This window comes from Pezoporus flaviventris, unplaced genomic scaffold (genome assembly GCF_033815535.1).
Source record: "Pezoporus flaviventris isolate CSIRO_AGI_PZ_B2104156 unplaced genomic scaffold, CSIRO_AGI_Pfla_v1 ptg000083l, whole genome shotgun sequence".
In the NCBI taxonomy this organism is placed as follows: domain Eukaryota; kingdom Metazoa; phylum Chordata; class Aves; order Psittaciformes; family Psittacidae; genus Pezoporus; species Pezoporus flaviventris.
In genome coordinates this window covers 6,010,813-6,028,382 of record NW_026892631.1, presented here as the reverse complement: position 1 = coordinate 6,028,382, position 17,570 = coordinate 6,010,813, and the positions used below count along the sequence as shown (strand labels likewise).

Here is a 17,570-nt window from a genome sequence, read left to right as displayed (position 1 = left end):
GCCAGCTACAGTCATTTTATTTGTCTTCATGCCTTGTGGTTCACTACACTTGTTTACAATACAAATACACTATTCAATACAAAATACTCAATGACCATATATTAGTGTTTTCTTCATAGTATCCCTGAAGTGCACAGGCCCTTCCTTTATAAACAATGTTGCATAAACTGCTGTACATGAGACAGACACTCCCATAATGAAGCTTGTTACTAAAAGAAGCCAGATGCAGACAATTTGGACATTTTCCTGTAATGTGGTTTAACTTTGGGACAAACGATGGTGTCTTTGCTGCTGTGGAAAGCTGTTTTATGCTATTCCTATGCTAAGGTTCTTGTCACCCAGAGGTCAGGCTCAGTAACAGGAGCAGACATGAAAAGTTGAATCCTTCATAGCCCATTTCAGATCTCTTGCATCATAAAAGCACCCCAACACTCTCAGCCTTTCCTCGTAGCAGAGGTGTCCTCTGCCCCTCGCCTGCCACCACTCCTCAAGGAAGCAGAACCACCCAAACTTCTTGTCTTGTGTCATTTCCAGGTACACAACGGAGAAGCAGGCACCCCAACCTAGTTCACCTTCACCAGCTTACAGAATCGGAAACCTACCTAAATCTACAGGAAATGGGTTAACATCCATGTGGGAATAAGCCATTTCCAGAGTGGGGGGGTGGTAGCGTGAGATCTTCTCCAGTCATGCTTTGCATCTTGTAGATGATACTGCTTCCTGCTTTTCCACTGTAGAGTGAGGAAGAAACATAAGACCAGGATGTAAAATACTGCCAGTGAAAAAGATTAACAGTCTTAAAAGCAAATTCCTTTGAAAAGCTGACATAGTCTCAATAAACTACATTTTTAAAAAACAAGTTTAAAGAAGAACGAGTAAGAGGCTTAAAGTAACTTGAATTTTCTTCTTACAACATGAAGCCTGCTGTGGAAGGGTTTAAAGGGGGATTGGCAAGATCTGATGAGTGTCAATATTTACAGACCAATTTTTGCACACTAGGGTGCTGTGCTTGGGCAGCACACAGGGTAACAAACTAAGTGCTTGCTGTGGAAGAGCTCAGAGATATGTTTTTTACATTAAGCATAAGCCCAAACTAGATTCCTGAATTCCAAGGGTTCAGAGGGAGGATTTAAAAACAAAACAAAACCACCAACCAACCGCCCCCCCCAAACCCAAACCACAGCACAAAACCCCTGCAACAAAACATTTGACACTGGAGACACTGGAAGGAAGCTTCCCTTAAACCCAACTGCTAGTGCTGAACAGTATTTATCTCAGTGCACCATACCCAGCAGACTAGAGTAGTAATTCAGCATTTCCCCAGACCAGAATCATCTCCTCACACACTCCACAGGTACGAATCAGTAATGTGTTTAGCTCCTTCAATTTTTACAACTCCCATTCTGTAAAGAGTTATTTCAGTTGAAATGCTGTGATAAAAATAACTTCACACAAGCTGCAGTGCAGTAATCTCCACAGCTGGGGAAAGCCTTTCCTCCTTCACCTCCAAACTTAAAATCACCTCTTGCTGCTTGTGCTTTTAAAACTTCTTTAGAAATGCTACCTTTAACACCATAACCTAAAGGGGGTCTACAAGGAATCTGGAGAGGAACTTGTTACAAGGGCCTGTAGTGACAGGACAAGGGGGAATGGCTTTAACCTGACAGAGGGGAGATTTGAGATGAGACATTAGGAAGAAATTCTTCCCTGTGAGGGTGCTGAGGCACAGGGTGCCCAGAGAAGCTGTGGCTGCCCCATCCCTGGCAGTGTTCAAGGCCAGGTTGGATGTGGCTTGGAGTCTAGAACTGGATGAGCTTTAAGCTCCCTTCTAACCCCAAACCATTCTATATGTCTGTAACCTGATGGCTTATCTGCATTTGGGCAGTGTCAGAGCTGCTGCCCCAGCTCCAAGAATTAATGATTTCAGGTGACCTTTGAAGGTCATTAACTTAGCAACTTTCTGTTCTCATGTATTCTTTAAGAACACTTGTCAGGACACTGGTTAGATTCTGTCCGCACTGACACGTAAGAGGCAGGGTAGCAAAAACTCTAGTGTGTCCTCCTATGCAGAGAAGAGCTAAAAAAAGCCACATGGAACCTCAGCCCTTCTGGAAATGAGAAAGCTGGAATAGTTAAACGAAAATTGCTAATACACATGAATAATATATGAGCGTCAGAAATTGTTCTGCGAGTGCTCCTGAATTAATCAGCTTTCTTGAGACTCTAGAAAACTACACCATTGAGTTTACTGAGCTAGAAAGAGAAACACCAGTGAGACACTAATGCAGTCCTAACCTAGGCAGAATCCCTCCCCTGTGGCTAATTCATGACAAGAGCTGTGAGCCTAATAACCTTGGAGATCACAAATACTCACTTAGTTCAAGCGAAAGAAGCCTGTGCATAGCAGGACACCCCAAGGGCAACCTCCTCATCCCCACCAAGCCCACGCTGTGGCAGTGCGATGGATCCCCAGCAGACCAACATGAAATCAGAGCAGCCCCTGACTCCAGCTTCCCAACACAGGAACACAGCCCCATTACCCAGCCACCACACACAGCTCTGGCATTTGTCTAAAGAAGGAGTTTAGTTATGTGTACTGGAGAGGTCAGGAAGGCAGGTCAGGGGAGCACACTACCTCCCCTCTCTTGGGTGTTTTTCACACAGGTGGTGGCCCAGCCCAAGCCCTCTGATTTCAATCTGCACGTCTCTCAGTTTTGCAGTATGTGCATGTGGATTCTAGTTTGACCCCTTATGCAGGAAGGAAGCTTACCTCAGTGTTTGAATCCAGGGCCAGATTCAGCACCACTTCTCTGAAACGAACAGTCCTGGACTGAAGAACACCTTCACATTCCTCTGCTGATGCTCCAGTACACCCATTTCTATGGAAATAGGCACCTCTTTTTTTTGGATAGTGTTTATGCTAAAACAGCTCCTCGCAACCCTAAGTTGAAGTTACTAATGCACATCTTTACACATGAATTATTTCCTACATCTATGTTTTGACAATACATTTAACTGGAATACTTTTCATGCACAAGGTGTACAAAATGAGTCAATGCAGTGTTTGTCTTTAAACCACTATCATACATGTGTTTCATTAAAAGAACAAGGGCTCTAAACCCTTCAAATACAGTGTCTGGCATCCGGATTGTGGCACGATACCGTCTTCTGCCTTTCTGTTGTTGTTTGTACAGGGTATGTCAAAGGCTACTGTAAACCTCTAAGGTATGCAGGTGGCTCTCCATTTTCAGGGCATCGTCCTCCAAAACTTTACCTTGGTTCCAGTTGACATGCACAAGTTCCTGATGAAGGATATTCCTGCTTTTGTAGGACAGAGGAATTTTAAAGGGCTTTACTCAGTTTTAGTGCTTAAGCACAGGAAAAAGAAACCCAAAAAACCTCAGCCAAACAATGCTCCCCCAACCCAGAATGCCTCATAGCATCTACATGCATCCTTCAGGCTTCCTCTTCTCTCTCTTCTGAGTGAAGCAGTGTGGCCAGTGTCTCTCTATTGCCCTGCCAACACCCCCATAACTGCTGTGCATTCAAGGACTTTCGAAGACTGGACTGTAGCTGGAACACAAGTTAGGAACGTGCCATTGCCTCACCCATCAGCACTATTGTATCCTGTTTCGGTTTGGATAGAGGATGCTCTCCCCAAACCCACTACAACCTCTGCCAGCTGCAGGAGATCTCCAGGTGTTCCACAGCAACCACAAGTTTGGCATGGAAAAGCCCAGACATGAAACACTCAAGGCAGTGAGCCGCGGCTTTACACTGAAGCAGAGAACGCACAACTGGGAAAAGCTCACAGGAAGGGCATGACAACAACCATGCGTATGAGTTGATGCAACAGCAGCTGGGCCTTGCAGGTAACATCTTTCCTGTATCCTCCCTCCCCCTTGTTTCTTTTGCTGTATTTGGGCTCCGGTGATTTGAAGCCTCTCAGGGTAGTTGAAATTACAGCTTCTAGGGTGGCACTTCTGGAGCAAGTTGGCACAAAACAGAAGGTAATGCTGTCAGATCCCTTGCTCGTGGTGTATTGGGTAATGGGACATCTCTTCAAGGCTCAGGGGCCACGGGGGGGAAAGTCAAGAGGGTAGAGGGCTCTCACAGCCCCTGCTGGGTTATGTGGCTCTTGTTTCTAAGGACAGGGTCCTCGTAACTGCCAGTGCACGGTGGTGTGGAGGCTTCCAAGGGCAAGCCCTGCTGCTGATATCCATAGTTGACATTCCCGCAGGGGAAGTGGCGGAGCCTAAAGAGAGGCACTTCTTTAATGCTTGCTGTTAGGGAAGATGGCTCTAATAGCAGGGAGGAGCCTGGCAGCCTGCCAGTCACAATGTTGGGCCCCACAGTACAGTTTCCTTCCTGTCCCACATTTTCCCTCTCAGGCATCTCCTTCTCCAGCAGAGAACTGTTTTTGCTGGCCTGCTTCTCTGCAAACCAGGAACCATAGGTTGGATTCCAGAGGTTGGTGGGCTTGTTTCTTGAGCCCCGGCTTTTGCGCAGCTCCGAAGGGGGATTGGACTGGGCATAGGCCATGTTGATATGTCCTCCTGCTGATCCAGACTGCACCTTCCCTGGCACTGGTGGTTCCAAGGCTCCCACTTTCCCTACAGGTTTCCCAGCAGTGATGGTTGACGGTAGGGGTGGTGGAGATGGCAGATTTTGCTTGTCATCCTTTCTGTCTTGGTGTGTGGAGACCAAGAGAGGTGGAATTCCTTCTGGATCATCAGGGCACATTGCTACCTTCTCCTCCTCCTCAGCTGATGGACCATACTCTACTGGCAAAGCAGTGTTGATCACATCTGGATCCTGTCGGAGAGAACAGTGGGAATTTCTCAAAAGCCTGCTGTGATCATGTATCCTTGAGCTTCATTAAAAACTCAACACATCTGACAGCTGTCAGCAATGATCACAGAGCATCATTCCCACTATCCAGAGCCCACATTTCATGTGTAGAGGATGCTGACCAAACGCAGTTAGCTGTGGGATGCAGTGGGATACCCTTAAAATCAAACTCTTTATAAAAACCCAACAACTCTAAAACTCGCCACAGAACAGTAGAGGCACAAAAAGAATGAAAACCACTTTTTTATGTCCAGCCAAATTTCCTGTGGGAACGTTGTTTTGGAATCTATATCATCGTGAAGTTCATAACATTCACAGATAATATTGAGAAAGTTTCGGCCATGAAAGTATTGCCTCCACACAACAGGGGAGGATGGGAATGCAGAAGGCAATCTGGCAGACCCCTTGTAGCCCAATTCCATAGGGACTGTGGTTCTGAGCTATTTAAGCAGTTCTGAAAATTACACTGAGAGAAAATGATCTGGGCAACCTTCAGTTATTGCTTAACGCCCTGGCAAGCTGGAGATCACAGAAAACAATGCCTCCCAATTGCAGGATCCAAACGCACATGAAACACAGACCAAAGCTATCCAAACAGTGAGAGAAGGCAAACTTGTGTGATGCCACACAAGAAGCCTGCACTCGTGCAGGCAGCAAAACACTTCCCAAACCACTCCACTCCTCATAAGCTAAAAATAGTGGTTAAAAAAAAAAAAATAAATCAGATTTTCACCTGGAAAGTCAGCCACATCCCTTCCCACTGCCGAGCCTTAGAATCCCCGCTCCCTGGGCAGCATGGCTGTCTCCACCTGCCTTCTCCAACACAGATTTAGAGAACTGCTGACAGCTGCAGAAGCCACATGCTCTAAGCCAGGACCAAAGGGTGCTCTAAGCCAGAACCATTTCTGCTCAGTGCTGACCATGTCTTAAGGGTAAACACTGGGACGAAGTGGCTGACATGAAGCACATGAAGTGTGTATGATTCAGGCCTGTCACAGCTCTTTTGCTTGGTGGAATCTGCTCCTTCATAAGCAGAAGCAGAGCTACAAGTCTGTTGTTTGTAAAGCTTTGTAAGCTTGTGTAAGCCTGTGTCTTACACACAGCAGGGAAAGACAAGAAGGATCAACCACCCAATGAGGGAAATATCCTGGCCACTGGTCCCTGGCTGACATCAGTCTCCCTGGCCTGCTGACTGCAGAAATGTAGTGCTGCCTTCTCATCTTGTGTTCTGGCTTGCCTAGACCATTCCTCAAGAAGAACCCTGTCCACCCATCTCCCTGGAGGCAATACCTGGGTGCAGTATTCAATCCTCTCCAGGATTATGGCAAAATTTGGCCGGTCTTCAGGCTGGTGCTGCCAACACTGGGTCATAATGCGATAACTGAAAGAGCAGAACAGGAGATACTCATAAATGGCAGATCCTGTTGGTACATAGCAGCTGGTCACTGCAGCTTAATAAACATAAGCACCCATCATGACTCTGACTTCTAATCAGTCAGAGTGATCTGCCTTCCCCAGAGTCAGACAACTGATGTCCTGGTCACCACTGAAACGTGGCCAATAGTGGGGTGAAATTCACAGCACATCAGAGAAATAACTCGCCCACCCAGAATACTTTGAACAATTCACTAAAGGTAGACAGGGCTACAGATAACAGAGCCAAGTTTTCCCTACCTGTGAACACCCTTATGCACCTGCAGTTTCACAGCCAACCTAAGACAAATCTTGTACCATCGCTGACCAAGCAAGCAGTGGCCAGTACTTCTCAAAGGGTCCCTGAATTATTCTGAATTATTCAGAACAGACAGCAAAATTAAATAGTAGAGAAGTCACTGGCACTCAAATCCAATAAGGCAGAACAGCCATGATAAGATCAATCTTAAAAGTCATTAACTTCTGACTAGAGAACAGCATTTGATATAGAAATTATCTGCACGAATATACAGAAGTTAAAATCTCATACACAGGGCCAGGGCAGTTTTTAGGTGGATCCATCCTTCCTCCATTGGTGACAAACTCCAGAACCTCCTGGTTACTTTTGCTAGGGTAGGGCATGTATCCCAAAGAGAATATCTCCCACAGCAACACACCAAAGGACCTGAATACGGAAGCAAAGGAAAACAGAGTGAAGGATACTTGGGAATGACCATCACCAAGGGGCAATTCCCTTAGGTGCAGTACCATCAGCAATGCCCTTTGCTGAGTCTGTGCTCAGCAGCTTGTGCAAATCACTGCTGCAGGATTCAGACACAAATAAGCTACACAGCTGCAAAGGTGGACTTCATCATTTAATCACAGAATCAACAAGGTTGGAGAAGACCTTTAAGATCATCAAGTCCAACCAGTGGTAGCCAAGGCTACTACTAACCCATGGCACTGAGGGCCTTGGCTACATGGTGTGTGAACACTTCCAAGGATGGTGTCTCCAGCACTGCCCTGGGCAGCCTGTTCCAATGCCTGAGCACCCTCTGGGGAAGGAACTGTTCCTCATCTCCATCTAAACCTCCCCTGGTGCAGCTTGAGCCTGTTTTCTCTTGTCCTGTCCCTTGTTCCTTGGGAGCAGAGACCAGCCCCCTCCTGGCTCCATCCTCCTGTAAGGCAGTTGTAGAGAGCAATAAGGTCCCCCTTGAGCCTTCTCTTCTCCAGACTAAACCTCCACAAGTGCCTCAGCGGTTCCCCATCACACTTGTGCTCCAGGCCCTGCACCAGCTCCCTTGCCCTTCTCTGGCCCTGCTCCAGCACCTCAATGTCTCTCTTGTAGTGGGGGGCCCAAAGCTGAACACAGGAATCGAGGTGCAGCCTCACCAGTACCGAGTGCAGGGAGAAAACCACTGCCCTGGCCCTGCTGCCACACTGGTGCTGATACAGGCCAGGATGCTGGTGGCTTTCTGGTTGCCTGGGTACAAGCTGCTCATGTTCAGCTCCATCAATCAGCATCCCCAGCTCCTTTCCCATGAGCAGTTTCCAGCTGCTCTTCCCCAAGACTGGAGCGTTGCACAGGGTTGTTGTGGCCCAAGTGCAGGGCCCGGCACTTTGCCTTCTTGAACCTCATCCCACTGGCCAGAGCCCACGGATCCAGCCTGAAATGAGTATCAACAGCTGACTATTCAGTGAGTGAAGTCTGCAATACAGGCAGGTAAAGACAGTTGCTTTGTAGTCAGCACTGTTCAACTAGATGTAACAAATGCAAAAGTCAGGTTATGCTTTTCTGAGACATCAGCCACTGCTGGAGACAGGACTGAGTGGAGCAGGGGCCTGATCAGACTCTTCCTCTTGGATAAGCTATCCTGTGTGAAGTAACATGCCCGAGAACCCCCACTGATGCTCTGTGCTCCTGAGCCCCCACTTGTAGCTCAGAGCACAGTAAAAACTTTCCCCATTCCCTAGCTAATAGCACAGACATTTCTGTTGCTTTGTCTCCTCCAAGATTACTGGCTCTCTTTTTAATACAGGAGCAATGAACCAGAACATGCTTTTACAAAATATTCACACTTCACAGAAGGAGTTACAACACAGACAGACTGGACAGAGAAGGAAAGGAAGCGCACCATGTGTCTGTTTTTGATGTAAATATCCCTTCCATGAAAGCCTCAGGAGGCATCCATTTGACAGGCAACATTGCACACCCACCCTTCCGATAGTAGCTGGCTCTGCAAAGAACAAACAAAACAAAGAGCCAGGAATTCAGAAAATGTCATTAACTCAGGATTTTCATAATTACAAATATTAAAATCATGAGCCAGAGGAATGACTGATGTAGGCAAAACAGTGTGGCTGAGAAAATGCTGAAGAAATGAAATGAAATGCTGTTCCTTCTCACAAAAGTAGTGGAAATGGGCAGACCCTGGAAGGACTGCTGTAATCTACCTCGCTTTAGGCCTGATCTGGTGAACCCAAGTTATCTGCATACTCTTAAGTGAATTAATCACACAGTACAGCTGGTACAGCCATCTTCTTGCCCTTTTCAGCCACAGCAAGACCTCTACCTCCTCTCACACATTGAGAATCCCCAGCAAAAATAAAGGCCATTCCATATGTACACAGTCTAAAGCACTTCAAGTGAAATCCAAACCTCTTTCTTAAAATAAGAAGCTTGAGGAGAACGGTGCTTGGCCACTAGTGCTGGGGCAGTAGTACAAAACCCACCTCCTGTGCTTCCCACTTCCTGAGACAGGAATTACATCGGTCCTTCAGTGTCATTGCCATTTAAAACAAAACCTACAAGCCCCAGATCCTGTGCTGGTGGCTGCAGGAGGTTGCTCATGCCCGCTGGTATCACTGTTCATAACTACACAGCCTGAGCATCCAAAGGATATTCCTGGACACAGAAACATATGCAAACTTCAAAGGCACCTTTGAAAACTCAGCACCAAGGCATTCATCTTGGCAGTCGGTTCTGCTGATTGTGAGTGTGACAGATGGTACTTTGTCCCAGCAGAGTACCATCTGACAGTGGGGCAGAGTGGGGCCTCGTTGTGAAGGGAAAGAGGAGAAGGGGGAAAAAAAGCATCTCTGATACACTTGGGTTGTGAAGGTAGCACTCTGCATCATCTCAGGCTGTGCTACTGTCAGATCTCAAGCAGAGCCAGGCCTGGCTTAGTAATTGCACAGGAGAATCCCCAAGCAAGAAAAAAAAAAAGAAGGTAAGGCACTGGAATAAATGGTGTGGGTCATTGAGTACAAGGTAGTCCCTCCTCCAAATCAGAGGCAAATCAATTCCTCAGCACAGCAGGACATGGTGCTACACTTCTGGAGGTGCTATCTGAAGATGAGATATCAAACTGCAGCCCTGACTGCTCATGGTCATTAAAGATTTCCTGGCAGTTCTTGCAAGAGCAGAGTAGTTAACCCTGTGTCCTGGCTGAATTCCAGTCTGGGTGATTATATTTTCCTGACCTTCCTCTGCACCTTCCTCCTTTATGAGAAGTAAATTGAGGAGATTTACTGACGATACCAAACCAAAGGGGCAGGGGTAGTATCAAGGAAAGACATTAAACTCAGAATAACTTGGGACCATAGAACAAAAGAGCACATCAATGCCATTCAATGTGGAGAAAGTAAAGAAACTGAGGACAGAGTACAAGAGGAAGGAAATGCCTTCCACCACCATCAGACTTCATTACCCCAAAGAAAGCTGTCTGGAGCGGGAAAAGTGTCCAGAGCACTACAGTTGAACACCAAAAAAGCATTAGCTGGGATTCATCAGGGTGGGTTTCTTGGCTCTCGCCTTGCTAGAGTCATGCAGAGCAGCACACAAGCCTGCTCTCCTGCGCAAACACTGCTCCCTCATTTTAGGGAGCTGCCACTTGTGGGTACCCTGGACTTAGCTCTGCTACCTGTATATATCCCGGGCCATTCCAAAGTCTCCAATTTTAGCCACTCTCCCAGGCCCTCGACAGGTAAGGAGGCAGTTCCTGGCAGCAATATCCCTACAAGGAAAGGGAAGAAAAGTAACAGAAGATCCACTTAATCATTCAACAATTTTGCAAGCCAAAAAGAAAACAAAAAAGAGTACCTGCTTTTCTGAGCTGCAGAGAGCCCACAGCAGCCAGAAAAGTCAGTGTTTGTGGTCCCAATTTCCAATCTACCCAACAGCAGGAGCAGCTCTGCTCTTTAATATTGCCTCTTTAAACTTCACATAACATCTTCTAGCTGAAAGACTTGGCCTCCTGTGAGCCTCCCTTCACCCCAGGAGCTATTTTTAAGTCTCTAAGAAGCTTCAAGCAGTGGGGCTGATTTCAGGATTGCACTAGTACCAAGATCAAGCTGCCTGGGGAATAAGCCACTGACCGGCATGCTTGTTCAAATATTGTCAAATAGATCTAGTACTGTCAGAGGCAACAGCAATATGCAAGTGCTGCTCTGAAGACAAGGTATGGGCCTGAACCTGTGTATGCAGGTAAAGCTCCAGCTCCATCTCTGCTGGGCTGAAGTAAACCTCGAGATCTGAATAACATGGAGGCATAGCTTGTGGGCAACTCTTTCAGAAGAGTGAACTACAATCTCTCTCTACCCAATGGACAAACAGCCCTGTTACCTGCAGGGGCAGGTAACAACAGTCACAAGGTTTTGCACTTCTGGCTTTACTTGTCTTTGAGAGAGAAAAGGGTTCCAGAATGAGCAGGAAGGAACTAAGCAAAACTGACAATGGGGAGAGAGTCAGAGACTTCTGTCACAAGATTGTGCTTCCATTTGCAGAGTATCCAAGGCAGGCACTTAGATAAAACTCAGAATTTCTGGTAAAACTACAGACCTCTGCAACCTGATTTATAGAAGCTTTTCTGTTGACTGCTGCTATTATCCTGATTTTATCTACCTTATTTAAAGGTATCCAGCCACTAGAGTGCAGCAGGACATAAACATACAAAGCAGGGCATTATTCTGTGCTGATCTGTCATGCCTTGTCCATGCTGACACAGATGTGTTCACCTACCTGTGAATGAAGTGGTTCTCCTCCAGGTACTGACACCCACAAGCAATGTCACGAGCCACATGGAGCAAGTCCAGCATGGAAAGGGAGGAGGGCTGATTCTATGAAAAGACAAGGGACAAATGCAGGTTAAAAGTAAGAACATGGCATGATTCATCAGCAATACAGCACTGGGAACTCTCGAACAAGTGACGTAGCTCAGATGTTAATACACAAAGGGATAACAAAAATGTGCATGAGAGAATTCATTTCCATGAACTATGCAAAGGATGTGCAGATTCAATGTTATACAAATCCCAGGGACAGAATCAGAACAGCTGGATCCTACTTTCCAGCTCCATTGGGATGCCCCTGTAAGAATTTCCCCCTGTTCTCATGGGAGATACTTCTGATTTTCAGCATGAGTTTTGAGATCTGCAGCCTGAACTGGTCCTCACTCAGTTTCTTTTTATTATTGCTAACTCCTCTCTGAAGTCACCTTGAACAATGAGAATGACATTTTGTATAATGGCATGAGTCACATTTGCTCTTTCCCTCCTCCACATCTGTGTAGGTTTTATCTTGCCCCTTAGAACACTGACACAGGTTTGTGCAGCCAACAGCTACGGAAGACTAAAGCTGCCAACTCCTTGCTCATGCCCCTCTGATGAAGTCTACAGCTCTCGCCAGCAGGAGCCACATGCTTTATAGTGAAAAGAGCAGGCTTAGCCCTGGCTTGTGTCTGCCAGCCTCTGAAGCCAATCCATCAGCTTCTGCACTAAGGTGTGAATCAGTGATCCCTGCAGCCAGTCCTGTGGGAGAGGAGGAAACTGCTACTACCATCAGGGTGATGTCAAACAACGGGGTGGCAGTGACTGCTTATCCCACAGCTAGCTAAGTATGCATCAGCCTTAGTTACCGAACCAAGCAAGCCTATCCCACCCTCTAAGCTCTGTCTTTTAACACCTGCCATTCTGCCCAGTGCCCAAAAGGCACACCTGCCCATGGGGTTTCCCCCACCAATGCACAAACCAGCATGGGTCCTTCAGTGACAGGGACTGCTGGCTCTGCCAGCCAGTTTGTTGTGATGAGACGTGTCTCCAGACTGATGTGATGCTGTGCTGGCCAACCTACCTGACCTAAATCACTGCTAACTGCGACTGGAAATAACTCCAGGCTCTGTGGCAGGCAGCAGCCAGTACTGAAACTGTGAGCACTGGCTGGTAAAAGCTAAAAAAGACTTAACGTCTTCTGAGGAGACGAGGAAAAACCTGGCCTCAATTCTTGACTAATGACATAACTGAAAAATACTGCATCTCTGTGAACAAAGCCTATTTATTTTCAGTGTTGTGCCATAAAACAAAACCATTTGTGACTTTGTATCATCTGTGTGTTTTTCATTACTTGCACAGTACAGTTCATTGCATATATATACTTAACTGATTCTTTAAAACACTGGACTGGGTCTCCCCCTAAACTCTCCATAGAGCCACCATTTCCTGAAAACATAAAGCCTCTCTCCCCACCCGCCTTTTGAGAGGAAGAGGGAATAATCTTTTTACCTCTGTGAGTTGAAGTGACTCACCAGCTACACTAGATGGCTACAGTAAGAAAGGATGCAGATGCCTTTTTTTACCCTTTCAGGGCATAACCAAAGGGAAATGAGTACTGCTACCTACCCATTTCCTCCTCTTCTTAACAAGAGTCAGAAACCTGAAGTGAAAACCAAATAAAAAGCCCAATTCTTTACTAGTTGTTTCCAGACCTGAGCTGAACTGCAAGGCAGCCAGTAGGCTGAAGCTGTAAGCTGATATGAATGGCATAGCGTTTTCTTCTTTTCCCTTCCCCCCCCCCCCCCTTCCTTTCCTCTCCTTGGATGGATTCCTTCCACCTTTTATTTGGCTAAATACAGTCCTAAAACAGATGTGACTGCCCAGCCAAGGACAATTTAGCTATGTAATCTGTTTGAAAAATGGAGCTTTGGGATTCATTTTGCAAGGGAAGCAGCCTTGAGACACCAAAGGATTCCCTTTACAGCTTTTGCTCCCTAGATGAACAGACAAGTGTAATACCTCCTACGGTGAGGCTGAATCTTGCTAAAGGTGATGGAAATTCTGTGTATTGTTCAGTGTAATCACTGCTCTGTGCAACAGGCTGCACAACACAAAGGAGGGAATCATTTATCTGTATACGATTTATCTTCCAGAGCTGTTCTTTGATTGCTGTGCTGTGTGTGAGGAAGATCAGCACTGAACTTCTCAGAATGGACAATTTTGAGTGAAGGCTCCAATTCCAGGCATCTCAGAACCTAACAGACTGCCTCTCTCCAGGTAAGGGGGAAGATGTGAAACTCTATTAGAAAAGGAACACTTAAATGCTTCAGGGTTGTAAACCCTGGTGCCACAAAGTAGTATGAATTTGAGCTTATGCAGCAGACCTGGCATAAAGAACAATGTTCCACAAAAATCACCGGTATCTTATCACTGATGAAGGATGAACAGATCATTCTTGCCTAGAGTCCAGAAAAATCATGACATTTTGGCTGAACATTGCTTTCATTATTTACATGAAGAACACAGATGAACAACATGCAATAACCTGTGCTGGCAGTATCTTAATCTCCCACTAAACTGAATCCCATGTCCGGACGCCTCCTTCGGTAGCTCTAGCTTCCCATTTCATGTCCCTTACAATGTCTGAAGTTCCTCCTTCCCTCGCTTTACCTTCTCCACCATTTCTCCTGCTCCCTTCCATGTATTTCAGTGGCATTGTATGGCAGCATGATGCACATGTCTTGCTTCAAGTCACATGGGATCTCACAGGCCAGTGGCAAACCAAGCAAGACAACTGTTTTTCTCAGTGGTCACTCCTTTCTTTTTCCTCAAGTCTCAGAATTAATGCCAAGTTAATGCCTTTCACACCTCTATTAAATTTGACCGAAACTGGCAAATGAATTTGAAGTTACTGGCAGGGAAGTGGGGAGAGCAACTGGGGGATGAAGGTAAAGAATGAACACATACATCTCTCCTTTGCAATCAGGCTGAAAGCAGAAGTAGGTGGGAAAGACAAGGTAGTAAGGAAACCAGCTGGAAAATACAAAACTGGGAAAGAACAAGGGGAAATAACAACAGTAATTCATTCAGTGCTTACTGCACAGTAACAGTGCACCTCTGTTACTGAGTCAGTTGGGTAGGTCTTGTGTTTTCAATCAATTCCTGTTGGAAACAAAGCTTATCGAAGCCTGTTTACTCTGCACTGTTCCTTGTCTTTCCTTTAATGGGCCTGGAAAGCTAGATATCTAGTCTGCTATGCCTACCTTCTGCCTGTCTTCCTTGAATGAGCGATAGCAGGAACAAAGCAGCTCTGGGTTCATTAAGAGCAGTGCAAAGATACATCAGCAGTACTGAGCCACAGGTCTCATGTACACAGGCTGTCACACCTCAAGTATATGCAGAGGGTAAATCCACTTCTACAGCTTGATCCCATACTTCACAGAGCACAACACCCTGCACATATCTCTCATCAGTCAAGTCTCCTACCCTCATAGTTTCTGAGCCAGCAGTAAAACATGTGCACCAGAGCCTGATTTCTCAGGACTCACAGGTGCCATAACCTCCCAGAAGCTGCCCTGGCAGCCAGACAACGAATTATCCTGTCTTTCTTGCCAGGCAGCCACCAGATGGGATGTCAGCAGAAGCAAGGCAAGCAGGTATAGGGAGCAAAGAGAAGGAAGGTGTTAGAAGTGGAGCAGAAACATGTGGGTCTGTGTCTGCACAAAGGCTGTTCACATTCACCCAACTGTTAAAGAGGGACTGGAAACTGTTTTTCTGAATCAGTTTCGGCTTTCAACTGCCCACCTGCATTTGAACCTCAGCTTTCCCAAAGTGTGACAGGCCTGGGACAAAGCAGAAAACAGCAGCATGAAGAGCAAGTTAAAGGCAGGAATAGGTGAGGCTCTTCAAGGTGCTGTGAGCAGCCCCTGTGTCAGATAATCTCAAATAGGTCAGGAAGGACAAGGGAAGAAGAGGAAAGAAAGGACAGACTGTGAAGGCAGAAAGAGAAATACCAAGTATGCTGTGCCTTGAGTGAACCATCCACCTCTTCTGATGTTAGCTTTCACAGGGGTTGCAGAGAGTGACCACTAACAGAAATGGAAGCTCTGGCTTGCAAGAAGGACCTCACGACTGGGGTAGGGGCAAAGAAAAAGAAACCCCTCAGCTGAGAAGGCTCCCATGACTGCATCCTATAAAGATTAAGGGCTTTTCATCCACAAAAGCAACTGGATCATTTTACTACAAGTAGGTAAAAATTCCTCTTCAGGACTAACGCTCTTGGTGCTTTCTCACAAGATCCTGAACTTGTTTTTCTCTCTAACTTAGCAAGCCGAAAAGATGCTTCCATCACAAAATGATTGATGCCTTGCCCTGGACCATCCTTGTTCCACCTGCCACTTCACACATCTAGCACAGCCTGTGTTGGCAATGTTAAACAAATCACCCACCAGGCAGCATACCTTGCCCATGACACTTTGCTCTGCACTGGGTGAGAGCAGAGCCCACATTGCAAAACATTAATTTCCCCATTCACCTACCACCAAGTTCAGCCCATTCGTATGAGCTGAGAAGAGCATCTCTAGGTGCTACAGAAAACCAATCTCTATTTATAAAGACTGCTTGCTCAGTTTGCAAACATCTTCACTTTCTGGGTGTTTAACCTTCTTAACCAGGCAGAAGACACTTTACTGCAACCTATTCAAGACTGAGGTGCTCCTGTGCAACACAAAGCATAAGTCTGAAAACCAGACTGCAAGGCAAAAATACAAAGTCAATCTGTTTCAAGATGCCTCGAGGAAGAATCTTATTTATATCTGTTAGAGCAAATTTTTGTGTCTCTTGTACTGATAAAATCCAAGAATTTGCCCCATGTAAAAAAAACATAGAGACGAAGTATGAAGCTGTGCCCTGGTGCTTAACAACACCTGGGTGCCTTTCTGATCCATGGCCTCAGAGCAAACTTCATTCTTCTGAAATACTGATCCCTCTCTAGAAGTCATAATTTATTTCTCTCACATTTCTAACTCACTGTCATTTCCTACTGTTGCTGATTTCAGAGGGAAAAAATCTTTAAAACTCTGGACTAAAGGTATTTGCTATTAAGTCAACAGCTCCAGGCTGGATTCTCTCCTTGCCTGTGTCAAACTTGCACTGACAGACATCCACAGAAACGCACCTGATCAGCAGTTCAAATAATGGGCTTAGCATTACTAGCTCAATGCTTCCTCCTAGCTTGCCCCCAGCTGGTGTGAGGAAGCCAAGAGTAAACTTATTAAAAACAAACAAAACCCTTTAATTCTTATTTTTTGACAGTATCCGCAATGCTATCTAGCAAAATCCAGGGATGAAGCATCTCTGTGTAACTCCCTATACATCTGTGTCCTGCTCCCCAGTGGTCTTCTAGCAACAGGAATATTCTGACCCTCTAAAATGCTGGCAAACAGCAGCTGCATGGATCAGCTCTTTCACAGTCACGTATTTGCCTTGTGGCAGCAGCTTACTAAATAGAATTAGATTTTCTCTTTTCTTACCGGTCTAGGCCGTGTCTCTCTCAGGAAGGATTTCAGGTCACCCCCAGCCATAAGCTCCAGCAGGATGAAACGGGGCAGTGCCTGCAAGCTCACCCCAATACAGCGCACAATGTTCTGGTGGTTGAACTTGCTGTGGAGACAGGAAGATTCAATTACGAAACAGCTTTGATCCAAAAAAGCATAAAATGCAGAAAAGGATCCAAATGTTTTGCTGTGGGGATTTTTTATTTTTATTTCCAGAAAGTAACAAATCTCAAAGGTAAAGATAGGGCAACTGGATAAAACTAAAGTGCTACCCCTGCACTTTGTGTCGGTCTGCGCAGTGCAGGAACAGAGGTGAAGGGGGAGTGCTGCTTTTCCTGATTTTTCCTGTATACTGCATCCTTTCTGGGCTACAGTAAGACTTGTGTGCCATAAATGACAAGTCTGCTTTCAGTTTCCCTATCCAAAGGGTAGAAACTGGGCTAGGGCAGAATTGTTCCAAGTAACATGCTGACATAAGGATCTGTTTACGCAGGGGCTATTCCTCAAGGTCTAGCCTCTTCCTTATTTCTCCAGACCTCAGTGTGATGAGAAATGGACATGTCACTGACACGTGACATGACAGCAGCATTAAGTCAATGCCACCTTTAGTTCTGACCACTCAACCCCAAACTCCTAAGGTTTGTTTTTACCTTATGTTCTGATGTCTAACAGAAATAAAAGGATCCTATTATCAATTCTGAA

General features: G+C 45.9%; 1 protein-coding gene across 4 annotated transcripts in view; it reads right to left on the bottom strand.

Moving 5' to 3' along the window:
- Window positions 1–17,570, bottom strand: part of ALK (ALK receptor tyrosine kinase) — a 316,033-nt gene continuing 298,463 nt past the window's right edge. For 3 of the 4 annotated variants that reach the window (XM_061475364.1, XM_061475362.1, XM_061475363.1), the window contains 8 exons: window positions 16,845–16,974; window positions 11,285–11,382; window positions 10,188–10,280; window positions 8,400–8,501; window positions 6,815–6,949; window positions 6,142–6,232; window positions 2,771–4,815; window positions 1–731 (listed from right to left, as the gene is read on the bottom strand). In XM_061475364.1, coding sequence (XP_061331348.1) covers window positions 4,111–4,815; window positions 6,142–6,232; window positions 6,815–6,949; window positions 8,400–8,501; window positions 10,188–10,280; window positions 11,285–11,382; window positions 16,845–16,974 — 1,354 coding nt within the window. In that variant the 3' untranslated portion in view covers window positions 1–731; window positions 2,771–4,110. Of the gene's footprint in view, window positions 732–1,176; window positions 1,404–2,770; window positions 4,816–6,141; window positions 6,233–6,814; window positions 6,950–8,399; window positions 8,502–10,187; window positions 10,281–11,284; window positions 11,383–16,844; window positions 16,975–17,570 lie in introns of those variants that run through there. The other variant, XM_061475361.1, reaches the window with a different exon arrangement.